At 59.9% G+C, this 27,359-nt stretch overlaps 1 protein-coding gene and 1 long non-coding RNA gene across 4 annotated transcripts in view; both read right to left on the bottom strand.

Moving 5' to 3' along the window:
• Positions 1-27,359, bottom strand: part of NFATC1 (nuclear factor of activated T cells 1) — a 95,940-nt gene that overhangs the window by 40,902 nt on the left and 27,679 nt on the right. For all 3 annotated transcript variants that reach the window (XM_084888042.1, XM_084888043.1, XM_084888041.1), the window contains exons 4-8: positions 18,233-18,435; positions 16,603-16,775; positions 15,455-15,595; positions 7,506-7,561; positions 3,275-3,407 (exon numbers count right to left, since the gene is read on the bottom strand). In XM_084888042.1, coding sequence (XP_084744168.1) covers positions 3,275-3,407; positions 7,506-7,561; positions 15,455-15,595; positions 16,603-16,775; positions 18,233-18,435 — 706 coding nt within the window. The remainder of the gene's footprint in view (positions 1-3,274; positions 3,408-7,505; positions 7,562-15,454; positions 15,596-16,602; positions 16,776-18,232; positions 18,436-27,359) is intronic.
• Positions 1,015-2,918, bottom strand: LOC311624613. The gene is made up of 2 exons (XR_014795351.1): positions 1,520-2,918; positions 1,015-1,486 (listed from the first exon to the last, which is right to left on the bottom strand). It is a non-coding gene; the product is annotated as an uncharacterized lncRNA (long non-coding RNA).

Below are 27,359 nucleotides of genomic sequence, written 5' to 3'. Positions count from 1 at the left end.
TGCATCTGTTCACGGCCCTGCCTTTACCCAGAAGCTTTTCCCTACTAAACACTCAGCCCCAGAGAGGGTCAGGGAGCCGACGGCCCTGGGCCCACACAGACCAGCAGCCAGACGACCCACCCGACCGAGGCCTCTGCACTTGGCTCCTGGCAGGGTGAAAGTGGAAGTGGGTGTCACCCCTGGGAGCAGCGGGTGGGAGGTTTATCTGCTGTTATTGAAGGCAACATCAGAGCTGAGACAGCAGGTGGGGAAGGCAACAAGAAGGTGAGACAGGTGTGGGCCCTTCCCAGTTCTCTGCCTCTGCCCAGCCACCAACGCTGTCCCCCTTCAGTTCCACCCCTGAAACGCCTGGGGTCCTGCAGGGAGCCGGCACCGGCCTGCCCTGGGGGTTCAGTATGAGAGCTGTGCCTTCCCCAGGTCCCTGTCCCAGCAGGAAAGCCACCCGGTCCCCCTACTTCCACCCAATCTCAAAGGAAAGCCCAAGATGAGGTTTGATCTTAACACATTTGCACATGGAAGTGAATTTCAGGGGTGGGATTTAAATGGGTTTATGTCCATCGTCTTGTATGTTTCAACAGCACATGTCATGAGCTTGAAGGGAATCTGCCTGTCTCCACGGCAACCTGAGGCCGTGTCTGCCGTGTCAGGTGGACCAGGCCCCCAAGCCTGGAGGAGGACATTACAGCCTCCCCACGGAGGTCTGAGAGAGGGACACAGACCAAAGCCCCTCACGTCAGGTGACCCTCTCCTGATGAATGCCACGCCCTATCCCTCCCACAGAGCCCAACAGGGCAGGGTGTCTTCGGAACTCAGGTGGCAATCCGGTCTCAGTGACGGGGGTGCTGGTGGAGACGCTCTGAGTGACCTCCGGGGGCCAAGACGCAAGGGCAGGCGCCTGGCCCCGTGCCCGCTCCCGCCTGCTCAGTGTGGTGAGTACACTCAGTTCCAAAGCTAAGGAGGCGGCAATCACGGCGAGGAAAACACCAGAACAAAACTGCTGCTTGAGCTCTAGTATATCATTCGTTCATTTATTTATCTTCAGCACCACATAAGGACAGCCCCACAAGTCAGGCACGGAGTCAGCTGCAGGTGGAGGTCCCTGCTCTCGGGGAGCTCACAGGCTAGGGGCGTGTTGAGCGATCACAACCCCACAGGCTTGGTGGACCCCGCCCAGGAGGGCAGGGAAGGCTGGGTGCTCCCAGGGCAGCGAGGGCACCTGCAGTTTCGTAGATAAGGAGGAAATTTCAGAGACAAGTGGCGAAAAGAGACGAGGGCTTGATCAATAGGGTTCACACCCCCAGAAAGGCTTGGAAGTCCAGGCCTCAGGGAGCCTGATGGTCCCTGCTAATGGGATGGACCAGGTGAAGCTGGGGTACCAGCCAGAGGGAGAGGGGCCCAGGTGAGATGTCATTGAAAGCATGGTGATGAAGGTGCTGGAGGACCCAGGGCAGACACAGAGCGTGGTGATGGAGGGCCTGGGGCAGACCTAGAGGGTGGTGATGGAGGGCCTGGGGCAGACATAGAGGGTGGGGCCAGAGCTGTTGGGGCAGAGGGCGGCTTTGAGCTCTGTGGGAGTGAGACTGCAGCACTGAATGGCTGTGCAGGTGGGTGACCCTGATGGCACATGGACAGCCCAGCATCACCCTGGGGTCCCAGTTATGTGTCCTAGGAGGTCCCCTGTGTGCATGTCACACACAGGCTCCTTCCCCTCTGACACGGGTCATGTGTAACCCTTGGTGCTTGTGAACTTGGAGCAGGGACTGTAGAGCTATTTTCTAAACTGCTTTACAAAGAAACTTTTCTTTATAAGGCCTAGGTTTTCTTTAAAACATTCAATATCTGGTCAATCATGCTTGAAGTTTAATTAGAACATAATCATTACATTTTCAAAAAAAAGAGAGACTAAATGTTTTCTTTTTCAGCGCTATTGTACCTTATTCCAGAACGGACAGGATTCATGACCTATGTGCAACACAGACCACAAAGCCCACAGCCGCATGCTGGGGACACGCCCTCCCCTGTAGCCGGCTCCCGGAGCTGCTGACAGCCACACCACTGCTCCGTGCATGCACGTACGATAGGGCACTTTTACAACAAGATCTTAGTTTTCACACCTTCAAAAGCATGGCTCGTGTTTGCCTCAAGGACAGTTCATTCCCACTGTTTGGTATCAACACCGACATTCTAGAGCTTTCCATGGCCTGGTCTATTGTAAATGGCATTTTACGTTTAGAGAGAACAGAAACCTTCTAAAAGTCTCCCCTTTGCGATACTAAGATAACGACATGGCTGCTCTTGCAATCAGTGTTTGGAGTATAATTTCCCCCTTCACGCTTATCTTTTGAGAACGAAGGCGACAGTATTAAAAGATTTGTCTGCATAGCTGGGCTTCCACAAAACACAAACCCAGGACAGCAGGTGCCATCCTGTGCACACGGCCCTGGCTGCCGGGAGGGACGGGCCACCGCCTGGGGTGTGGGCTCTGCACACACCCTCACGTTCTACCAGTGCAGGGGGTGGAAACACAAACGATGCTCTTTTCTTTCATCACGGACCCTAAAAAGCGGACCAGTGATCTGGGATTTTTAAGAAAGGGATAAGAAGCCATCCTCAACACGGGCGGACAGACAATCCGAACGAGAGAGTACTCTGTGGCCGAGTAAAAAGGTAAAAAGCCTCATGGTCACAGGACGTTGCAATTACTCACGGAACAAAGTCATGTGGGTTTTAGCAGGAGTGCAAAAACATCAATGTGACTTAATGACCACATCAGGCAGCAGCCTTTAGGCTTAAGAGCAAGGGTTTATTTCTAAAGGCACCTGCAAAATAATTATAGCTGTTTGCTCCCCGCCTCACACAGCTATAGAATTTAAACGCACAGGAGCCCTCAGCTCTGAGTGCAGGAGAGCCGCACTTTCTCCCGCCCTCCCCCGCCCCAGCTGTTCCATACTTGCAAACAGCCAGCAAAATGATCAGCAATTACCCCAATACGCGCCCTCCCTCTCCCCTCTCTTCCCTCCTCCCCTCCCCCCCTCCCCCCGCCACAACTCCCAACATTAATAAAGGAAAATACACCGGAAGGTTCTCTATTTTTTTTTTTTTTTTTTTAAAGAATTGGCAACATGGTCTTGCTAACAGGATGGTAACACAGCTGAAAGGTACAGTGCGACCGTGCTGTTTTGCAGCGACAGCAGCTCATCGTTTCTGCGTCTCTTTTAGAAAAAGCACCCCACCGGTTCGTTCGCAGCACGTAAGGTTAGAAAGATAGCGTTACCATTGGCAGGCAGGTAGGTGAAGGGCTGGTACTGGCTTCGCTTCCTCTTCCCGTTGCACACGTAGAAGCTGACTTGGACGGGGCTGGTGATTCTCTGGTTGCGAAACGGCGGTATCTCGACCACCAGCGAGTTCTAGTGCGAGAGGGCAGACGGGAGGGGCAGTTAGAGGCTCTGCGCTGGGAGGGTTCGTCCACGCGGAGAACGGCTCCCACGGAGGGGCTGCTGGAAGAAGCTACCCGCCGAGAGCCTGCGCGTGAGCGGGCACACGCGTGTGCAGGCCGGCCTGCTGGTCACACGTGGGCTAGCAGGGAAGAGGGTCCCGATGTCCTCCACACCCAGAGCTGAGAGGTGGTCTGAGGTGGCGTGTGCAGGGGACACAGACTGGGGGCCTGACCTAAGATGCCACCAGCTTGTTGCAGGAGAGGGACCGGTGCAGATGCTGAGAGGGGACCAGCCACACGGCTGCTGGCCCCACACGCTTCTGTCTGCCCTACCGCAAAGGGTCGGTGCCCTTTGAAAATGAGAACGGAGCCCTCCTTGCGCTGACTCCTAGATGGAGCCAGGGGCACCTGTCCAGGTAACTGGCCATGAAGACCCAGGGCAGGTGCTTCTGGAGATGTGTCTGCAGACAGGGTCTGTGAGGACAACGGCCCGGAGTCCCTCATGAACACCCAGACTCCCTCCAACTGAAGAAGGTGGAGAGCTGGGCGCCTGGCCGTCAGGAGGTAGAGCCCGAGACGGAACAGCAGGGCGGCTCACGTGGCTGCTGTACCTTCCTATTATTTATTAAAACAAAGACCAGCAACCATGGAGCATCATGCTCTTTCAAGTACAGCTATAAAAGCAAGGTGCACGGAGGCCGCGGGGCCCTGGGGGGCAGAGATGGCGGGGTGGGTACACCCGCATCCCGGCCACCTGCGGGCTCCCCGGGCCGTCCCTGTGTGGCTGTCAGCAGGTCAGCAACATTGGTCCATGGGCCACAAGCTCCGCAGGAGGAGGGGGAGCTGCACTGGATTTGGAGGGTCGGGTAGGGGAACATTTCACATCCAAAAAGTTCCACCGTTTTGTTTTTGTGTGTGTGTCATATGATTTCAGTTAACAAGCAGGAAAAATGTATAAGAAAAATCCATTGTATAATTATTATTTTTTTTGTTAAAGTGATTGTAGCTTGTTCCCCAAGTGATTAATAGCAAAATTGATTGAATTATGTTAGCAACGGAACCTTGAGAATGCTAAAACAGAAAACTGAAGAGAACTTCAAGCCGAGCCTTTTCCTTTTACCGGCAGAGAAACCGAGGCACCGAAGCCGGCTGCTGAGGGCACACGGATGGCTGGGCGGGGGTGGGGGTGGGGGTTGGGGGCGTCCCGTGAGACCGCGCTGGCTCTGGGCCACGTGCTTCTGTTGTTTTAACAACGTCGTGCCATTCAGGAGAAGCAACAAGCACACCGCCTCCTTCTGACTCAGCCTGCCGTCCCTTCACCAAAACGTGACCCCGAAGCCAGAGGGGCCGAGGGGGTGACGCTGGGAATGAGTTGTGCACCTGCAGCCCGGGGGTGGCAGCCTGGCTCCAGGTCACCCAGGTCTGGGTTCGGCCGCAGTGCTGGCACGCCTGAGTCTCAGTTTCCCGTTTGTACCAGTCAGGTACAGATCAAGTCGCTACCTCTCAGGTCATTTCCCGAGGACTGGGCCGGAAGAGGCACCGTGGTGATGATGGGCCTGGACCGTCGTGGCTGGCATCACGGAGGAGCCGACAGTAAACAAGCCACAGAGGAGATTCCGAGGAGAGGCGGGAAAGAAAAGCTCTTCCTGGGGCTGAGGTTGGAACTGAGAGAGGTGTGAGGAGGCAGGGACGGCGGTGGCTCCGGGAGCCGCGAGGTGCCAGGCGGGGCAGCGCGCCCTCGGAGCACACTGGACTCTGTGGGGTTGGGGTTTGTAATTCTAAGTGACGGGAGGGTGGGCTCTGATGTGGGTGCGGGCTGATACGCGGCCCACTCTCTACACAGACAAATCCTGTGACAAACGCTATCCTCCCCGGAGCACGGGGCTGGAGTGCCCAGCAGAGGGCAGGTGAGGAAGCAAGTGCAGGGGCAGAAATAAGGCTAACAAGGGACACTTGCTAGACCAGGGGGCTCGCTTTAAGAATACCCACTGTCTAAACGGCTCACCATAGCACATAAGCTATAGACACAGCACAATCCCGCTTTGTTTAAAAACACATACACCATGATGTATATGCACATGGGTGTGTGGAGGTGTAGACAATACACATGCATGCACACCCACACCAATGACCACAGTGAATGTGACAGTCTCTTTATAATTAGGGAAAAGGTAAAGGTGAACTTCATGTAAGAGATTAGAATGGAATTGTGAAAAGGTGCATCCGCATCCACATGTACGTTTCTTTTGAAACACACAACTAACTGTCAAGCTTCCTTTAAAAAATGCAAGTATTCAACATAAAAAAGAAAACTAGGTGGCAGAAAATCTGAATATGCAGACTTAGCAGGAATTATTTTGATGGAACAATATGGCTTGGGGGTGGCACCACAGCCAGCGGGAAGCAGGGGGAGACCGGCCTGGGGGGGGGGTGGGAGCAGGAGTGAGGCCGCCCCGTGGGTGACAGGGTTGGAGGAGACACAGGGAGGCAGGGAGGCAGGGAGGCGTGCCCTGCAAGGCGGACGGGGCTGTCTCCAGCCACCAGGTGTCTGTTCAGAAGCCCTGCGCTGACGGCAGCCCACAGGCCTGCGGGTCAGGAGCCCGTCTGGAAGCCGAACTGCCCGGGGCGGCAGCACGTGCTTGGGCTCCTCAGGAGAGAGAGCCAGCAGGAGCCCCGTGAGGCCAGTGAGGCCAGTGAGTCCCCCACCTCCATCGGCACACGTCTAACACAGGTCCACCCTGGGGCGAGGAGTGTGGACGAGGAGTCCACACCCCGGGCGGAAGATGTTTTGTCCTGGCAGAGCCACTGTGAGCAGCCACCCAGCATCACCCGGACCCACCCCTGGGGCAGCCAGGAGGCCCCGCCCACCTCAGGCAGGGGGCAGTTACCCAGCTCGCTTCAGCCAGCCCCATGACCCCTGCTCACACGGCTCCACCGTGCAGGACCCACAAGGAGCCCCTGAATTACGGACTTGGACCTGAACAGTATTCCCCACCCTTGCACCTCCGGAAGGACCCTCACATCACCATCAGCGGGATGTGCTTCCGAGGTGGGAGAACTGTGAATATCCTCCACAAATCCCTTGCTAGCCACGGCATCTCATGCCAGCCCACTTCCTGCAGCTTTTCCAGGCCTCAGCGGGAATCACACTCATGGTAGCTACTGATCATCTTTGCTTTCAACACCATGGTCTAATCACACCGCGTCATGAGACACCACCCGGGGAGGAAGGCCCAGCTCCTGCTGTCTACGGGAGGAAGCCCCTTCTACTGTCTACGAAGTCAGATCACAGAGAGAGAGAGACCCAGGAGACACACCGGGCCAACAGTAACCAAAAGACACCCCGAGAGCTTTCTCCAGAAACAGCCAATCAAAGAAACAATAACGATTTCTCAGGTACCCAAAAAGCCGTGAAAGGCTGAGTGTGGGTGTGGGCACGTGTACGTGGCCACCTGCAGGCCCCAGACCCCGCTCAGTGGCCCAAACACCACCCGGCAGGTGTTCCCAGGCCCCCAGCCCACTGGCTCACCGGCCAAGGGAACCGGCCCACCCACGAGGCACAGCTCCACCCGCTCCACCTTCAAAACAAGAGACTGGTAAGCAGTGAGTGTTCTCTGATGAGGACGGGTAAGAAGTCACTGCCAAGGACGCCGGTGGAACCTGGCCACCTGCGTGCCCACACAGGTCCAGCGCCCTCCGAGGCTCGGGGCAGTGGTCTGTGTGGGCCCTGGTGGCGATGACAGCAGAGGCCACGGAAAACCCCCGAGTCGGGGCACGACGCTCACCCTGTCCCGGCCGTGTGGCAGGAGCTGGCACACGCGCGCCGTGCGGCCTCCAGCCCCTGGGGTCCGTCTCCGTGGCTGCCTTGCACCTTGTCTCGCTGCCCCCCGGGAGCCCTGGCCCAGGGAGGGCTGTGCCCCCACTGCTCTCGCACCGCCCGGCTGTCACTTCAATGAGTCCTTCCACCATAACGAACAAGAGGCCCCGTGCCTCGGCAGGAACCCCGCCCCCGCATGGGGAGCCCCCTGGCACGCCTGGCACCGTGTGGGCACGTCTCAGCGATACTTACTGGCTTGCACAGGTCTCGGTCGGTCTTCGCCTCCATTTCCCAGATGTGGTGGCCGTCTAGAAGAAAGGGCACGGAAGGCCGTTACTCGGTGCCTGACCGGGCGCATCCCCCGAAAACACACATCGTGGTCCAGGCCGATGGCCCGGGACAGCAGCCGCCACGTAGGGGACCCCCCTCCCCCCCCGGCTCGGCCGCGCTGGCTGCTAACCGGCAAGAACAGTGGATGGACGCCAGGCCCGGGGGGAGACACTGGGAGACTCACCCCCAAACTCAGGCCCAGGGAGCCTGGTGGAGCCCGAAGACCGCGCTCTGCAGGTCGCAGCCTGGCTGTGGGGTGAGGGACTCCCCCCGAAACGGCCCTCTGCCCAGTGTCACCCCCACGTCAGTCAGGGAAGGGTTTCCACACTCCCATATCCAAGGGGGCGCGAGCCCAGGAAAAGCGGGGTGGCCCCCGTGAGTGCCCCGTCCCCTCTGCCGCCAGCTCGGCCCCGGTGCACAACGCCCGAGCCTGCAGGGCCCCGGCCTTCGGGGAGCCAGGTCCACGGGGTCAATGAGGAAGTCCTTTCCCTGACTGCTGCTTGCCGGGTCAGGACACAGACATGCAAAGCCCATGGACTTTCATCCTCACCCCGTGGCTGTTTGCATGTTTAAGAAACATAAAACGTCTCACAAAGGAGCCTGTGGAAGGGCTTTGATCCTGGGACGGGGCCCCGGGGGGGGGGGGGGGCAGGTCAGGCCCCCACTAACTGGGACTCTCCACAAACCACCCTGGTGCTTGCAAGCCCCTGTCTGCAGATACACAGCATAGGGACTGGCCCCATAAGAATTCTGAGTTGATAGATGTCAACACTGACCCCCCCTCCCCTGCCCGTACTCCCCCCACCCCCAGGCCTCTTTCCTTGTTATTGTTTATAAAGTCAGCGCTCCTATAAGCATTAGTTACACCCTACGTGCTGTTTTCAAAGAAGAGATGTGTGTCACAAATCCTAAATTGTAAGTGAATTAGACAAGCTCCTTTTCATCCCTCACACAGACTGCCGTGATGGTGGAGGTGGGGACGGGGAGGAAGCGTGAGTCACGACCCGCTGGGCCACACCAGCCTCTGGGGACGCCGGGCCCACCCACTGGCCAGATGCCAACCTCGGCCCCAGAGGTCAGTGCCCATGCCCCCGGCCTGGAAGCATCGGGAGCCTGACAAAGCTGCTCTCGGCCGGGGCCCTGCACCCGCTAGCCCGCCCCACCACAGCTTCTGAAGAGTCACTGACTGGCACCAGCACACACACACACACATCTTGATGTCCGAGTTGGTCTTGGAACCCCCAAGTGCATGCACTTTTCGAAGCCAGGGCCCCCTGTGCCCGGCCCCCCGCCCAGGGCGTGCCAAAGTGCTGGGCACTGGCCTTGCTTCCTGTCCATGGTGGATCCACAGCCCCAGGGCGGGCACTGGTGTGTCTGGTCCCCTCAGAGACCCCAAAGGCGCTGGTGCCTTTTAAGCAGCCTCTGCTCTCACACGGCCATCGTTCAGGGAGGCAGGACTGAGGCGTGGAAGATGCCGATGGAGAGAGAACTCTTAGGAGCGGCCAGCACCGCGGCCCCCCTCCAAAGCCCCGCCCAGGCCGCCTCCCGCAGAGCCTGCCAGGCCTGGGTGTTGTGCTCAGCGTCAGCTCCACTGGGAAGGGAAATCGGCCTGAATGGCCCTTTGTGTTCAGCTTATCAGGAGCTCGCTAGGCTCTCGGTAGGAAGCTGTGCACAAGCCCAGAAGTAAAAATATTCCCAGTCATTAGGGAATTCCCTGCCGTGTGAGTCATCCCAAAGGCTTCCCTGCCACACCCGCCAGGAGGCTCCCGGTGGCCGTGGCCATGGCTGCTGCGCCTCCGCCTGGCTGCCCGGCCGCGCGGGTCCTCAGGAGCCCCCCCCTCCCCCAGCCTCCACAAGCTGTCCTGGGGCCTCGCCTGGCCTTCTTCTGGGGGCGGGAGGGTTCTGAGTCTCCGATCCGCCCTGGGCCTGTGGGCCTCAGGCAGCCTGTGGGCAGAAGCGGCGCGGGAATAACGAAGGGCCTGGGTCAGAGTCCTTGGTTCAAGGGTGAGGACGCCCACTCCCGGGGACCCAGGCTGCTCAGGCCCTCGGCCACACACGTCATCTCCTCCTGGCCGGCCTTCGGCCGCGGGAGCGGGCTGCACGCTCACTCACGGTACCCGTGCGGCATACCGTGTCCGGCCTGCACACGGGACACTGGGGAGGCACCGACAGAGTGAGCCCTGTGCTGGCCTCGGGCTGCTGGCTGTCGGAGAAGGCCTGTGACGGGAAGATGCCGAGAGGCTTGTGCGGGGCCTGATGGAGGGGAGGGCCAGGGAGGGGCAGCGGGAGGCTGGTCCGGGGGACTCAGGCCAGAACGGCTGAGGGTGTGTGTCCAGGTCTGTCCCGTCGCCGCCTCCGTCCTCGGGACCCTCCCAGGCCTCACTTGGCAGCATCCACAGAGCCCCTGGGACCAGCCTGCTCGGCACAGAGATGGGAGTGGAGAGGAAATGGCCCACGTGTGGTGGGAGCCAGCCTGGCGGTCCCTGGAGGGTCCCAAGTGCAATTTCCAGCTGCAGCCGCGGGACTGTGCCCAGGGAAGGAGCGTCTTCGACTACGGGGAACCCGGGCACCGGTGCTCACGCGGCACTGGGCTCAAGAGACAAAACGTGGACGCCCCCCGGAGCCCCGCCGACGTGGACAAACCGCGTGCGGCTGGCCATACAGGGGCACGTCCACCTCCCTGGCACAGTCCTCACACGGGCTCCTGCGGGGACCAGGCTGGAGCATCCGCACGATGACACCGTTCTGGGGTGCGTGACGGTGGAATGGCTCTGATTTACCAAAACCAGTGGACGTGGGCAGGGCAGCTGTGTGGCTGTGAGACAGTCACATCTCAAAGCTGACAGAGAGCACGTCTCCCACACAACCATGGCGGGCGGCGCTGCTGTGTCATAGAAGCCGGGGAGAAGCGGGCGTTGAGGCCAGGCACCCAGCCGTGCCCTCTCCCACGCCCTCCCCCCAGGAGCCAGGGCCCGCCGGGCGCACAGGAGCAGCACCTGGAGTGATGGCTCTCCACCGTGTGGACGTTGCCTCGGGCAGACCCTGGAGGAAGGGGCCTGTGGTTTGGGGCGAGTCCGAGGGAAGGACCGGCTGTCCGCCCTGAGAGGCTGCGGTGGCAGCGCACGTGAGGAAGGGTGAGAGGCCTGTGTGGGAGTCCCGTGGGTGCCTGTGGAGACCCTCCTGCCCACACTCCGCCCCATCAGTCACTGTGCCCGGGGGGCAGGCCTGTCCCGGGGCCTGAGGGGTCCGGAGGGCACGGAGGCCAAGCTGAGCCCCGCCTCCTGGACCAGCAGCTGCACCGTCCACTCCCCTCCCAGGTCCCTCAAAGGCTGACCTCATAGGTCAGCCTGGCGCCCACAGGACAGCCCTGCAGGGAGGGAGGGCCCCTGGGTTGGGCTGAAGCCACAGCCCTCGCGTTGGGGTGAGGACACTTCCTGGGACCTCCCTGAACCTGAGCACGGCGGGCCGGGGAGCTGGGGCTGGGACGGGCGGACACGGCCCACCGACACTGCCTGCCCACCCACCTTGCCTCCCAGGGCCGGGCTCCTGGCCGCTCATGTCCTCCCAAGGCTATTCAGAACGCTGTGCGATTTAGACGGTCGGGTCATCTTTCCATTCTGAGGCCAAAAACATAGGAAAAGGCCTCCTTAGGACACCGGGCAGCCTGGCTCCCTGCTGCTCGTCCACTCCCTGGACACCAGTGTGACTCCCAGCACGGTCCAGGAAAGTTCCTGCGCCCGCCCTCCTGGCCCCGTGCGCTCACCGGGCTGCAGGCGGGCACGGCGGAGGTCAGGCCCGGAGGGCGGACGTGGGGAGCACCGTGACCACAGCTGTCGCCATCCCCTTTCCCGTGTCCGCGCCAGGAAAGTCTGGAAGGAGAGGTCTCCCCCTCCACGCCAAGTCACGGCTTCCCGGTGTGTGTGCCGCACCACACGCCTGCGGTGTCCCCTCTGGGGAACTTCCAGACGCCGAGGGCACGGGGCCTCCAGCCCTGCGGCCGGGACACACGCCGGGCTCCACGCGGCCGCGGCCCTGGGACCGGACCAGGGGAGGAGGTGCGGGCCGCTGGCCGGGGCGGTGCTGCGCCGTCACGGAGCGCCGGCTGCAGGACCGGGGCGAGCGAAACACGACCCGCGGGCGCGGGCCCAGCTGCGAACGCGCCACCGAGAGCGCTCTGGGCACCCGGGCCGCCAGGTGTCACTCACGGCCCACACAGCACAGCCAGGCCGCGGGCCGCAGCCCCCGAGACCACATCACCCTCCGCACCCTGACACGCCTGTTCACGCTCACATACCCTCCTCACACGCAAACACCCTCACACACATCCGCTCACTCACACACCCGCTCCCAGTCACCAGATACGCGCACTCTCACGCACCCTGACACACATTCCTTCTCACGCTCACACACAGCCTGCACACAGTCGTGCACACCCACACACTCACACCGTGCACACACGGTTGTGCACACCCACACACTCACTCACACCCTTGCACACACTCCTGCTGAACTGGCCCCTCAGGCCCAGGCGTCCCGATGACAGGGCCCCGCTTGCCTCTCATAACTGTTCCCCATGGTGAAGTGAGGATGCCCCCTCGATGCCTGAGCCGTGAGACAAAACTGCAGAAGCGTCTCCCTTCCCCCTGGGTTTGGTGAGCACCACGCTCCTTTAAGATCGGTTCCACGCCCAGGCCAGTTTGGTCCAGGGGTTAGAGCGTCGGCCTGAGGACTGAAGGGTCTCAGGTTCAATTCCTGGCCAAGAGCACGTACCTGGGCTGCGGGTTCGATCCCCAGGCCCGCTGGGGTGAGTGCAATAGGCAACCACTCTGACTCTCACCTGCCTTCCCGCCACTTTCCCTAAAATCAACGGGGAAAATGCCCGCCGGTGAGAACTAGCAGCAAAGTCACCTTAGTTCCTTCTGTTCCAAGGGCTGTCAAGGTGCCACCAGCAGCCGGTCACTCCACGGGCTGCCGGGCAGGGGCTGCCGGGACCCCCTAGTAAAGGCCAAACCCCAAAGGTCCCAGACGCGGGAGCACTGCCCCTTGGGCCTCTGTGTGACTGGGTGAAAAGCCAGCAGCCGTGTGGCTGCCACCCACCCCTTCGTGACACTTCTCTCCAGGCCCCGCAGCCCCTCGCTGGCCCAGGGCCTGGCCGGCTGCACTGGAGGGGCCTCGTTCCCAATGCCGATCAGCATCGCCGTCCTCTGTCGGGGTCCCTGCTGTCACCTGGACAGACACCCCTTCCTCGGAGCCACACGGGCTCGGCCAGCCCTGGAGAACAGAAGGAACGGCTCCCTGAAACACGTAAAAAGCTGAGTAGCTGTGCGCCTAGGGTTTCCTGCGGATTCTGGGAGGCCGTGCCCAAGGCGGGGGCGGGGCAGCCCTGGACGGGGTGCCGCCCACGAGAGCCACGCCTGCTGCTGCTGCAGCTGCCAGAGCCTTCCTGTGAGGTTTCAACGCAACGACAGAGGCGTCCACAGCCACGCTCTCCCGCTCACACTCAGCCTGGGTGCCACCGCGCAGCGTCTGAAGACAGCTAAGACAGGTCAGGTGGCCTCCCTGGAAAACCAGAGGCTAACTGTTTTTATCTACATGGACTTAGTGGCTTCTCTTCGTGGGGAAGGCAGGAGGAGGGGGCGAGCGCCCTTTGCCAGGAAGAAAACGTGTGGCATGCACTCCCTTCTGCAAACCCACAACACGTACATCTCCTGTGTGAGCACACCAGCAGCCTCACTTAAATCCAAACGTGAAGTCACCGGCGTGTCAGAGGGATGAGGGCCACGTTTGCATTTCGCTGTCACAGGTGCAGGATGTTTTTGTCACACCTGGTCACTGCCCACTTGTTTGTGTCTGGCCTTCTGCACCAGGCGCCCCAGGACGCCCCCACCTCCCAACCAGAGCCGGCCAGGGAAGCCCCGAGGGGCCTGGGTGAGGCCGCCTGGGCATTCCTGAATTGAGCTCCCACACCTGTGAGGCCACGAAGTGAAGACGCCACAACCGAGCCCACAGCGTGGCCTGGGGAGCTGCCTGCAGCAGGGGTCCCGGTGCACAGGACAGGCAGAGCACCTCCAGGAGTCACACCCGTTCCCGCCCTGGAGGCAAGGGACTCGGTCAAGGAAACGGAGAAAAACTGCTCCAACCTCCCCTTTGTGCAAGTTCTGATCAGTCTCCGCTGGACGACAGAGCCCTGGGTTCCTGCCTCGGCGCGCGCACACACACACACACACACACACACACACACGCACGCACGTTTAAAGCTCAAAAGGTTAAATTATCTCAAGATTAACGTCCTCCAAAGAAGGGTGTTCCAGAAATTCAAATTCCTCTCCTTGTCATCACACTTAGTTGGTTTTTCTCCATAATTCGAGACAAGTTTTCCAATTATGTACATGATTACATAGGCAGACTACACTAAACGGGGAAGACTTTTAAGCCCATTCTGAGTGAAGCACTTAATTTGCTTGCAAACTGTACAAAATCAAGGCCCATTATGGAGGCTGAATGATCGCGGTTTCCAGTGGTTTGCATGAGTCCGGCCCTGGCACTCTCAGGAAAATTCCAATTAGGAAATTTGAAAAAGATAAATCAGGCCACCAGCCTGGCCACCTGCAGCCTCCCCTCCCCACTGCAGGGTGGGGGCTGCTCTGCGGACAGGCCGACTCCAACCACAAACCCGGGAACGCTCACTCTTGTACCTTAACCTGTGAGCGCCCAGCGGCTTCCCCACAGACTCCAATAGAGCATCCCGGGGGCAGGAGTGGTGCCACCCCCACATCTATCCAGAGGACAGGGACTCTCACCCTCACCCACAGCAGCCTCTGTCCGCAGCTCCCTCTTCAAACACCGGCCAGAGGTCTACACTCCCCACAGAGTTATACTCCCCACAGGTCTATAGTCACCCACACAGAGGTCTGCACTCCCCCACACAGAGGTCTACACTCACCCACACAGAGGTCTACACTCCCCCACACAGAGGTCTACACTCACCCACACAGAGGTCTACACTCACCCACACAGAGGTCTACACTCACCCACACAGAGGTCTACAGAGGTCTGCACTCACCCACACAGAGGTCTATACTCACCCACACAGAGGTCTGCACTCGCCCACACAGAGGTCTGCACTCGCCCACACAGAGGTCTACACTCACCCACACAGAGGTCTACACTCACCCACACAGAGGTCTACACTCACCCACACAGAGGTCTAGACTCGCTCCCAGAGGTCTACACTCATCCACAGAGGTCTACACTCACCCAGAGAGGTCTACACTTGCCAGCACAGGTAGTCTACACTCGCCCACACAGATGACGTGAGGTCTGCATGGTTCACAGAGAACAGCTGGGGCCTGGAGGCCACCAGTCATGAAGAGAACAGATGGTGGCATCTTGGGGTGCCACCAGCGTGGATGGGGGAGCTGGAGGGTGATGGGGGCGGGGAAGGTTGGTGGGCCTCAATGCGGGTCCCACTGGTGACTGCGGCTGCCCTGCACCGGGGTTCCTGCCTTGAGAATCTGTGATTCTGAGAAAGACCTGGTCTACGTGGGAGGCACCTGCCCAGTCCAGGCAGCGGGCTACCATATGGCCCAGGGGAGAGCATACCACCCACTCGGCAGCCTCACTGCAGCCCCTGGGACACCAACTGCGTGAGAATGGGCCCTCGGCGACTCCAGAAGGAAACCTTCCACTGGCATGAACGCTCATGGCTGGATGCAGCCCCAGCGGTTACAGAGCTAAGACTAGGCCCACGCCTGTACACACGGGCCCACGCCTGTACGCGCGGACCCACACGCAGAGGCCTCCGCCTCCAGGACCCCATCCCCCCAGCGCCCGCCCAGAGACACTCGGAGGTCCGTTTCTAAGGAAGGTACCTGGTGCTTTCTCCACGAAGATGACTTTGGAGTCCTGCAGGAAGTTGTGGCCGGACAGGACCATCCTCTTCCCGCCGAGGACAGGACAGCTGGCCACGCTCTGCTTCTCCACCAGAGGCAGCTCCTGCGCCGACCGCTGGGCTGCGGGGTCAGGAGACAGTGAGCGAGGCCCCGCCCGCCCGCCCTCCCCAGCGCACCCCAGACGGCCAGGCCTCTGGGAGCTGCTGCCCTCAGACAGGCCCTCCGTGGACTGTGTGGCAGACGGTGTGAGCCATCACGGAACAACGTGCAGCCCTCCCGCCCCCGCTGGTGCTGTCCCCGGAGGCAGGCCGGCAGAGTGTCTGAGGGTGCGCTACGCACCCGGGTTCTCACACAGCCCAGGGTCCCCCCATCTCAGACGCAGCCACATGGCAGAAAAGCCAGGGCGTTGGGGCAGGTGTGTGCGAGACAACGTGCAGGGACCAGCAGGAGCAGGGAGGCAGGAGCCCCATCCCTGAGTCGGCCCGACGTTAGCGTGGGCAGCAAAGGAACCAAACCAAGTCCCGCCGCCGCCGCCGCTGAAATAGGGGGGCGGGTGAGCGTGAGGACAGGTGAGTTTCCCAGAGCCCACACCTGGGGCTGGGTCGGGCCATTCTGAGATGAGGGAAGCAGGAGTGGTTCTGACACAGCTGGTGGGTGGGCCAGGCCCCCTGGGTTTCCTGGGGAGCACCTCAATAGACCCAGCCCGGGGTCCTGCTTCTGGGCAGAGAGAAGGCTGAGGGGTTGTAGGGCATCCAATTTGCTAACAAAGACTAGTAAAACCATCGCAAGAGGAGGGACCCCAGACCACACGGAAGCAAGACCACAGGGGGATGCTCAGCTTCCCAGCCTCCCGTGGGAGGGGTTAACGCAAATCCGATCACCGCAGGGGTCTGTGTTTCAAGACAAACTTCCTTTCACTTTTACCCCAACTCCCCCGTTGGAGCTGGGACCAGTCCAGGCCCTGTACTGACGCTGCTAACCGTGCCTGCCGTCACCACACGGGGTGGGACTGTTAGACGGAGGGGTGTGTGCCCAGACTGCCCAGGAGAACGTGTCAGCGGACGGCACCCACCCCTCAGGGCCACACGAAAGGTGAGGACGCGAGGTCAGCACGGCGGGATACTCACAGCACTCGATGGGGTTGGAGGCCACCTGCAGCGACAGCGTGCGGCCGCTGGGCTGCGGGATGTGCACCCGGAACACCAGCCTCACACGCGTGTTCTTCCTGCCGATGTCCGTCTCCCCCTTGCGCAGCTCGATGTCCGAGTTCCGGAGCTTCAGGATCCCGGCACAGTCAATGCTGCCAAAACAAGAGTCCACTGCCTGCTGGTCCCACCCCACGGGCAGGACGGGACGCCCGTCCTCGATGCTCCATCCGCCCGGGCCCACCCGGCAGGACAGACACACTCTGGGACAGGACACACCCTGCCGTCTACCCCGGCATGGGAGTGGGGGCCATGCAGACAGCCGAGTCCCTACTGCCGTGGTCCCCCTTTGTCCACCCGCACAGACATGGGCAGGCCCACAGCGACGACCAGTGCGGGGCCTGGAGGGACCCGAGCAGGACACTGCCCCGGGAACCCAGAGTCAGGACCTGCCGCTCCGTCTCGGAGCTAAGTTCGTTTATTTAAGGTTCTGGCAGCAGCCCCATCGCTCAGCTCAAGATCCCAAATTTCCTACAGCTTCCTATGATTTTGTTCAGCTTCACTGAGCACTAGACTCCGGCACAACAGTCTGTGTACAGACTGCCGGGGGAAATGGATACTTTTCCTTTCAGGAAGCTGGAGGAGGCACGCTCAAACACTCAGCGGGCCCACTGGTGCGGACTGGGGACCAGCGATGGCTCCAGGTGTGTCCCTGAACCTGGACGGCTCTCACCGACGTCACAGCTGCTGCTGCTGAGGACCCGTGGGCTCTCCTACCACCCGACCGCCTGGTCTGTGGGAAACTGACTCCAGCTCTTGAGCTAAACCCAGGGGCTGAGAATGACCTCAGAGGTGTGGGCAAATCTGGGGAAAATCCACAAGAAGAGAAAACTTTCCCTCTATTTTCAACTTGAACGGTTTCCTTCCAAAACTTACCAAAATTCCACTCGAAGTCCTCCACACTGTGGCCCGGCCTGCCCTACCTCCCACGCTGTCCCCATCAACACCCCAAACTCGGCTGCCCCAGGGCCTTTGCAAACGCTGCCTCCTTGCATACCCAGCTTGCTGCCTCAGGGACACTGTCCTGACCTCCAGGGGCCACCAAGCTCTGATACACCCCCCTGGGCCCAGCGGGATGTAAATCCCGTGGGATGACTGTGGTCTCTTTCTCTGTGGCGTCCACAGCTCAGGAGTGACGTGCACAGCCCCCGGCAGTCACTCAATTAGAGGATTCATGAAACCATGAGTACCGGCCCCATTCAGATGTGAGGCGTGTAAGCCTCAACTCTAAACGAGCGAGTCGGAGCAGACTACACGTCAAGGACTCGGCCCAGACACGGTGTTCTCTGTAACTGTTCAACGTTTGCAGGTTAACCGTGCCTCCCATTGGGGCCCTGTCTGGGAGCTGAAGGCGGGCACTGGGGGAAGGGGGTTGCTCACAGCTGCAGGGCTGTTTAACTGGCTGAGACCCCAGAAAGACAGAAATCGTCACTAATCTTTGTGAAGTTTGTTTAGGAACTGGGCTACTGAGCCGTGGGGCGTGGGGGCTACGAATGCCGAGCACACACTAGCCGGGCCCTGAGCACCCAGCAGCGTGGCGGGCAGTGCTTACATGGCTCTCATGTTGTTCTCTGGCAGGAGCGGGATTTCCAGGACCTTGGTGTTGGAGAGCACGGCCTCGTGGCTGGTGGTGGACACGGTCTTCCCCGTGATGCGGTGCACCTGGTAGAAGGCGTGCGGCCGCAGCAGACGGTCGTCCGCCGTCCCAATGAACAGCTGCAGCGTGAGGGGCTCGCTCTCCAGGTAGCCGTGGAGCTGGCGAGAGAACAGAACCCGCTCAGCACCCGCGCACGGGCCGCGCAGAGGCAATTAAACTTTCATGAGCAGAGTCGAATTCAAAAGGAAGCCGGTGACAGGTGCTCGGGGTTAGTCTCTCCCCCTCGGCCCCTTTGCTTCTCTGTGATAATGAAACCGGGAGCCCGGAAAGGCCATCTTACCCCCAGGTCCTGGGGCAGTTGGTGACATGCAGGCTTTCAACACTGCTGCCTATGTTCAAGCACACACAGGCACACACGTACCGACTCACACACGTGTGTACACACACGCATGTGTAGCTACAACCACCGCTGTGACCAGCATGCAGGATGAGGACAGTGATGATGCTCACAGTCGTGCTGTCTTCTCTGCAGGACAGGCAGGTGGGAAGGAGCCCCAGTTCCTCCCAGCACACGGTCCTCCCAGCACACAGTCCCTGCCAGCACACAGTTCCTCCCAGCACACAGTCCCTGCCAGCACACAGTTCCTCCCAGCACATGGGTCCCTCCCAGCACATGGGTCCCTCTGGGAAGCGGCTGCCTATTCCTCAGACCCACCTGCCTCCCATGTGCACCACAGCCTGCGAGGACACCCTGTGTCTGCTTGGCCAGTGACAGCTGTGAGGACCCCATGCAGCTGGGGGGCGCTATCAGAAAGTTGGGTGACACTGACTAAGCCGCTTGCTTGGTAGAATCAAGTGCCCAACGGGACATGATCCTTCTCCCTGTCTCAGACGGCCCTTCAGTAGGACCAGCTGAAATACCAGCAGCCCTTTCAGTATTGCCCCCATGACACCATCCACAGGCTGTCACACGCACAGACCAGTTTGCAGCCCCTGAGATGCATGCATTTGCAGCTTCCAGTAACTCCCAGCAGCTCCGGGACACCCAACACGGGCTTGCTCAGGGCCTGGTCTATGCTGTCCTGGCGAGCACTCTGCAGCCGCCCATCAATGCTCACAGACCACACCTGTCCCCTGCTGTGGCCAATGGAGCAGGAGGCTCTGAACGCCCCGGGGAGAGGTGACAGAGCCAGACGAGGATGGTGCACAGAGGGTGAGTACAGACATGTTCCCAGTCTGAACCACAGGGGACAGTCCACTCACGCACACTCATCATGCACACACTTACAGGCATTCACATTCAGACATGCATACACACACACACACACACACACACACACACACACACACACACGATCACATGCACACTCAGCAGCCCCAGCCCCTCTGGAGCCCTGTGCGTGGTGGGGAGACTGCACTCCCGGTTGCAGTGTGCGTGTCCTAGTCTTAGCTCTGTCTGCCTGCCTATGCCTCGCTCCTGAGCATTGCCGACGTGATCGACCTCAAAGTGGTCCTTTCCTATTGAAACTACCGAGTGTCATCCTGACTCTCGGGTCTCTGACACGTTTGAACTAAGGACAGTGTGCAAGGCCCGTGCACACACACGGAGCGTGTCTCCCACCTGCAGCTGACACACCTGAGTTTCCACATGGAACCGGAGAGGCTGGCAGGAACAGAGAGCTGGGCTTAGCATGGGGCGTGGGGTGGTCTCTCCCTCGCCTGCTCCGTCCACGTGCTCTCCTCCTGGCCGCGTGCAGGTGAACACTAAGGCAGACCTCCCCGGTCTCCTCAGGGACCCGCCAGCACCTCACCTCAGGTGGCTCTTACCCTGCAGGAACGACGTGTGTTCCTGTGGACTGAAGACCTTTCCCCAGGTGCAGACAGGAGCTTCTGCACGGGAACATGTGCAGTGAGTACAGGAGACCGAGCCCACTGTCCAGGCCACGCCTTCCCGCCTCCTTCTGGGAATGTGACTCCAGTCTCTGCCAGGTTAGTGAACTTACTAAGGAACCTAAGTCCACGCTGGACCCAAGCTCCCAAGCCTACATCTTATAATCAGAAAATATTAAATTTAAATCAGAGGTTGATTAAGAGACAAATTTTGCCATTCTGTGTCCTATTTGGTGAACCTGATGCAAGAAAATGAGTCTTTGGCCTAAACTTTGTCTCGTGCGGCTCAGGTGAGCTCCACAGAGCCAGGAGGCAGTCCTGCTGGCCTGACATGGCCGGGCTAGGGTCAGATATTTTGAAAATGACAATTTAAAATCCCCCAGGGACTCCCACTGTGGAGATGATCAGATGGTATGGGATGCAATGGATTGTGGGTATAACTAGCCTTTTAAAAACATGCTATTTCAGTGAAAATGGGAATATATGGGGTTTAACCTGGGAGGTAAACATCTATTATTTAAAACATGAAGTTCATTTTAAGAAAAGTAATTTAAATACTTCACACATTGCACTGCATAGTTTTCAGCCTCTGGCACATTATAGTATCTGTCAGGATAATATTTAGGATAATATTTATAAAATTACCTGTCATAACAATGACCTCTCTATGCTAAACAAAATGCATTATTCCATTTCAAGGTGTAAGAGCTACTGAGTTTTCTACACATAAAAATGTTTGTTTTTAGCTCCTGTGCTTAGCTCAGCACTTACACGGGAGATGATGACAGGTGAGGGGAGAGATTGAGGTCAAGTTTATTCAATATTGAAATTCAAGCAGTGCTCCCATGCCCATTCCCCCCAACACATTCGCGCACACATACACATACAGGACATACACACATATACGTACACATACATACAGGGGAAGGCTGTATCATGTGAACAAAGAACCAGTTGAGGGGAATTGATTCCTTTTCAAGGGAAATTATGGCCTGGCCAGTGTGGCTCAGTGATTGAGCGCTGACCCAGGAGCAAAGGGAAATTATGCATTTAACCCAGATGTCAAATTTGTGTCTTTACCTGATGCCAAAAGGAACTACGACGGGAGGGAAAATTCAGTTCTGAAAAGGGTTTCACTTCTTTTTACCCAAATGTTCTTGCTATGGATTAACTCGGAGGCTGTAGTATGAGCATCGTCACGTTAATTACACGTGCAGTCCCCAGATCCTCGCGGCCAACTGCACAGGAGGCCGGGCCTCGCGGCGAAGGCGGTGGCGAGGGACAAGTCGTGGGGACGCTCTGTGAGCAGCGTTCTTACATCCCACATCTCTGCCAGATAATGGAGAGGGAAATCACAGTCTCTAGCACCCATTCTGGGACTGTGAGTGACAGGGGTGGCCATGAGCTCGTCTGGGGCCACTGTCTGTGGGGGGAGCGGCCTGCTGTGGTGACATGTGATCGTCAAAGCACAGCTGACAGTGGTAAAGACACCGATTTCTTGCCTCCTTATTAAGGAAAGTGGAAAACTAGAAATAACCAGTGGCAACAAAATGGAGCCAAAAGTCACAGGAAAAGCCCCCAAACTGTGTGAGAACACGTGTGAGCCCAGGCACCTTACCCCACCCTCTGGGCCACACCTTCCCAGGCATCTGCTAAACGGGGTGCAGGCAGAGCCCAGGCATTTGTAAACGTGAGTTTCAGGGCCACAGCCTCCCGGTTCACGATGTCCTGCAGGTTAAAGCTGCCAGACGAAGGGCCCAAGATACTCACTTCCTCACAAGGCTGGTTGGTGTGTGTGCCAGTGTGATGTGTGTACACGTGTGTGTGCATGTGCCCGGCACCAGGGTGTGCAGATGTGCAGGGATGAGGATGCTGGCACTGGCTCTGGGCTCAGTCAGCCCAGGGGAACCGCCCTACAGTGACAGCGAGTGATGGGAGGATGTGGATCTCCCCGTGGGAGGGCGGGAACAGAGCTGGCTGTGCACCTGCAGCTCCCACCAGGACTCACCTGCAGAGCTGGTCTCAGTGACTCATGTCTCAGCAGGCCACTCTTCCCAGCTCCCACCGTGTTGTGCATGTGTATAGGTGTGCACCGTGTACATGTGTATGCATGTGCAAACGTGTGTATTGCATGTGTGTACGTGTGCACGTGTGTGCGATGACCCAATGTCCACACGGAGTTTACACCACAAGGTGTCACCTTACTTCTAAGAGCAGTCCTTGTGGATGCTGCTGCTTTAGTACTGAGTCAGACCATGCATGTTCTCTCAGACAAAACCAGGCTTGTGCAGTAAAATGAAATGGTGTAAATCGCCAGGACACGAAAGCCTTCCAGCCACAGTTTTTAAACTGCACACAAGTCACAGACTCGGTTCTGGCAACAAAAAGGCTGCACGAGGCCGCACAATGTTCCTTGCAAGAAAAAGAGCTCCTTCCTAGCGTTTCTGGGTTTTGTGTGTGACCTTTTTCTACTTTTCTTAAAAAGGCAGAAAACGAGTGAGGACCGTGTTCAGGGAGTTTATCTGCGTAAATATTTGAGAAGCCGAAATGCCAGGGACGTGGCCCGAGGGCCTCTGTCCACGCTGGGCCACCCCGCTGTCTTCCGAAGCACACGCCTACCTGGCTCCGACCCCTCCCCGCACGCGGCTCCATTCCATAGGGAGTGGTGCTCCCCAGGCCTCTCCTCGCAGACCGTGCACTCAAAGCCGCCTGCACTTCCTCTCCTCCCACAGGGGGCCGGGTCCTGCCCTGTGAGGACGCCCAGGCGCTGGCCACGCCCTCCGTGCAGGGGAGGCACCGTCCCCCCTGCGGGGCCTCTCTCCTGCCTGCTGGGCTGCCCCGGAATCCTCATCTCAGGGCATTCTGTCTCACGCCAGCCCCTCTGCCTCCACCTCTGTGTCCCAGGATGGGACGTGGCTTCCACATGGAAGGTCGTGAGGGGATTTGGAGAGGAAATGTCCGGCCGGGCTCTGGGCGCAGGCCCCGGCCTCGCTGTCGCCATCAGGGCCCAGGGCATCCAATTCCCATTCCCGGGCTGAGTGGGCCGCGTGGGTTTGCTCCAATGCCTGGTGTTTCCTCAGGCCCCGCTTCCCAGAGCTCTCCCTGAGGCATATGGGAATTTCTAGACACAAAAATAGAAGGAGAAGCCATAGGTCTCCAGCAGGCGGGATGGCCCTGGGGCAGCTGAACCAGATGAGGTGCTCGGACACACAGGGGCTGGTGGCAGAGTGAGGCCCGGTGGAGCCTCCTCACAAGGCCACTCCCCCGATGCCACAGCTGCCCGCCTCACACGCGGGCCTGAACGTAGTGGCAGTGCGGGGCGGGAGGGGGTAGGCGTGGTGGGTCAGACCTGGCAGGGGCGGAGGCCCAAGGAGCCCTGAGAGGCACAGCTCGTGTGGTCAGAGGTCATGACCGCTGTGTGTGCCCCCGGAGCCGTCGGAGGGCGAGACTGTAAATCACCTGCCCCAGGACAAGGGCTGTCGGCCACCCAGTGAGCAGAGGGACAGAGGGGAGCCTCCTGGAGGCCATGCCTGGCCTGTGCTTGCCATCCATGAGTCAGGGCAGGGCTGGCACAACGGCCAGTGCCGGGCCCGGAGACCTCCCAGGGGCTCCTGCACTGGTACATGGGCAATGCCGGCCAGATGCCCATTGCCCACAGGCCAGACACCAGCCTGCCGTCAGCTGCCCTGCCCCTGGCACCGAGTGCTGTGAGGGACAGCCACTGAGTGGCCGGTCAAGGGGCGGTTGTGTGCCCGTCTCGATGCTGACCCGGAGCAAAGTGCTGTATCCGGAAAGGGGGCCCCGTGCTCCCGGAGAGAGGCGAGGCCACTGCCAGCCGCTGGGACAGCGTGCCCAGCGGCCCGGACCCCGGCCCAGGCCGTCGGCACTCGGGTGCCACAGCCCACAGTGGCTTAGGATCAGCTGTGTAACAGCAACTCGGGAGGTGATGTCCCCCCACCCGGGGCCCCTCCTCACACACAGAACAGCCTTTGAACGCAGTGGACAAAGGTGAACCGGGGCTCTGGGTGAAGGCCACGCACGGCCCACCAGCCCTCGCCCCGCTCCTCATTATTATCGTCACCGGCCTCCACCTTCCCACTCACAGCCACGCGGCTTTGCAGGAGGGAGGAAAGAGCACGCCACGGCCTCACCGGCGCCTGACACAACAACGGAGGCCCCACACGAGGGTGCAATCCTGGGCTCGTGGGGACCTAGCCCTGAAGGAGCCGACCACCTGCCTAGGCGCCGTGAAAGAGTAGAGGGCAGGTGCCCAGCGACTGAGCCGACCCATGAAAAATTAATCCGCCCCCAGGCAGGTCAGCGGCATGCGGCTGCGGGGGGTGGGAGGGGGGGGCACGGGTGTCTGGTGGGCTCAGACCTGCATTTTAAAGCCGCAGCCCAGCCTTCGGCCCCCGTGCCGGGCCCTGAGCAGACCTGCAGCTTGGCTCCAAGGCGGACCTAGGGTTTGCCGTGAAATAGGGATTTACCTCAGGGATATCCACGTCTCTGGCTTTGTGAACCCCTGCCTTCCCAGGTTAACAGCCCCGCCTCGGCTGTGGACAAATGGATGCAAAGTGGGATGAAGCTGTGGGTAAACACGCATGTTGTGGACAGTGGATGACAGGGAGTCACCGTTTGTCCCAGGATTTGAGCCCCCCAGGGCCTAAGTCTCACAGTGTTGAGCAGTCAGCTGCCCCTACGAGCCCGGGGTGGGGGTGTGGGGGGTGTGGAGGGGGGGGGTGCTGGGAGGAATCGGGGGCTTTGTAAAATGAAAACTGTAAGAGCCTAACTCTGGATGCTGACTTGAACCATCAGACAGGAAGCAACTGCGTTCATTCTGCGGTTTCAGCTCTCACGTGTCAGGACGACAGAAAGGTATCTGCCCCGTCTGAGCCCAAGCCTGAGGCTGGGGGGATCCCCGTGGCCAGGGTGAGGCCTGAGCCCAGCAGGGCTCAGCTGGCCCCCAGCTCTGGACCCGTTCCTCCTCGGCCGGACAGGGGTGACGTGGTCACTCATAACTGACCAGCAAACCCAAAATGCTGTTCAGGAATCGACAAAGCCTTCGCTGTGTTTCACATTTCCATGGCTGATTCATTATTCATACACCGGCCTCCTGCGTGATGGGCTAGATGCTATCGGCAAAGTTGTTTTGGTGACTTGGTAAACAGAGCTTCGCCCTTCGACCCCTGGGTCAGAGAGCAGGGGCCTCCCCGGGCGGCTCCTCGAGCCCCAACAGAAGCAGGGACACAGGACACCCCAGATGGGCTCTCTGGATGCTCACGTGAGCGGCGTTCTGGGGACGGGGACACGGACGGCAGAGCGGAGGGACGAAGGAGGCCGGGACGGAGGCCGGAGGGTGACAGGAGGCGGGGCTTCAGGTGACAGAGAAGAGACGATTGGCTGGGGCTCGGTGACCCCGTGTTCTCTTCTGTAGAAGGTACGGCACCAGGCCCAGGCTCCTCGGGGATGTCACTTCTGCTTTATTCGTAACAACACGGGGAGAGGCCAGCCTGCCCGTCTCCCTGGAGAGGCATCTTCCTGCCGTCCATCCAGGCGACGACCTCTCTGCTTTCCTGTCCCTGAGAAGGTGGCGGAACTGCCCCTTCTCAGAGCCACTGCTGTCTCCAGAGCCGTGCCTGCGTGCCGTGGCCATGGGGGAGGGGGTGCGGGGTGAGCTGCCCTCGGGCTCCCCAACGTGCCTCCTAGTGCTGTCGGTGACCGGAGAGTCCAGGAGAGTCCTGAGTGTGGAAAGCGTCCTGCACGCTCCTCGACCCACCCACTGGGCGATGCTGGGTGAGCCACGAGGCCCCTGTGTCCCCTCACCGTCCGGAAAGGAGGTTGTTGCTGTGGCGGGTGCAGAGCAGGGGCTGTGGGACAGCTCGGCGTCCCCTCCTGCAGAAGGTCGTGGGCTCACTTCCCAGACAAGCTCTCGGAGAAGTGGAAGGTCTGACCGCCGGAGGTGCCCGGGACAGCGCCCGTTTATCCGGCAAGAGTTCCTGGGTCCGCTGGGTGGCTCTCCCTCGATCCACGGTGACAGCAGTTTGATCAGAGCCGCGGCCGGTCACGTCGGGCCGAGGCCCCGTGATCTCAGCCGTTTCTGAAGGAGGCGAGGGTGCGGGTGTGGGTCCCGGTGTCAGAGCACATGCCACGTGGTGCCGTGCAGGGCAGGCTGTGGGCACCGAGCCATCACAGCTCATCTGTTTTATGACTGTGTGCGAACGCAGTCTTTATCTGACGTGTGGTCCACAAACCAGAAAAGACCGCCCCCCCGCCCCTCTGAACAAATCCCTATTTTTCACTCTTGCCTCACACCTGCACAGACACAAACGCGCTGGCACCACGAGGTCCGAAAGGCCTCCATGACCAGCCCCTCGCGGCGAGACGCTGGCAGACGCTCTGAGCCTTGTGCTTGGGCACTGATGGGGGGGGGGGGCTGTCTGTTCCGTTTAAACACAGAGCCAGGCCCTCCCACTTGGCCGCCCTTTAATTTGAACTAATTCCTGAGGCCATTTTAAATGTTTATAATTCCCCCAAAAGGCGTCAGTGCTCCCAGCTGTCACACTGATGGTGTGACCCCAGCCGCCCAGGACACTGAAGGGGTGAAGGTGGACACGGACTTTCTGCGCACCCTCCCCTGGGACAGTCCCCAGCCGCCGGTGAGACACAGCACCCCAGCCGCACCACATCGCCCGCGTCCCCGCGTCCCCCCTTGCCGGCATTCACAGGCCGCGGGCGGGCTGTTAGTTCTCGCTGCTTCCTCCTTGTTTCTCTCGCGGCTGGAGCGCCGCTCCCACTCAGCCACAACCACCATCGTCCATGGAAACTGTGGCCAGAAAGGGAGTTAAATGCCTGCAGCCGTGGAGCGCAGCTAGACGCAGGCGTGCCTGACCTTTCTCCCCCAGGAGGCGGCAATTTAAAATGTCACGGGCTGTGCCGGGTCGAGCAGCTCACCAGGCAGGTATTACCCGGGGCCAAGTGCACGGCCACAAGTGCCCCCTACCGTCCCCGCGGGGCCGAGTGCCGCCCCCGGCGCCTGCCTGATGGCGTTGATTGCCGTGCCAGCCGCCGCGTTGACCGGCGTGCCCTCCTCCCTCCCAAGCTCTAACTGATTTCAGTGGAATAAAGCCTCGCACGGGCGCCCGCTGGCAGCATCCCCGAAAGCGGGGCCGGGCTTGGCCGGGGTGGGCACGGC

The sequence above is a fragment of the Pipistrellus hanaki genome (assembly GCF_964339955.1).
Source record: "Pipistrellus hanaki genome assembly, chromosome: 6".
Classification (NCBI taxonomy): domain Eukaryota; kingdom Metazoa; phylum Chordata; class Mammalia; order Chiroptera; family Vespertilionidae; genus Pipistrellus; species Pipistrellus hanaki.
This window is presented reverse-complemented; position numbering and strand designations above follow the sequence as displayed.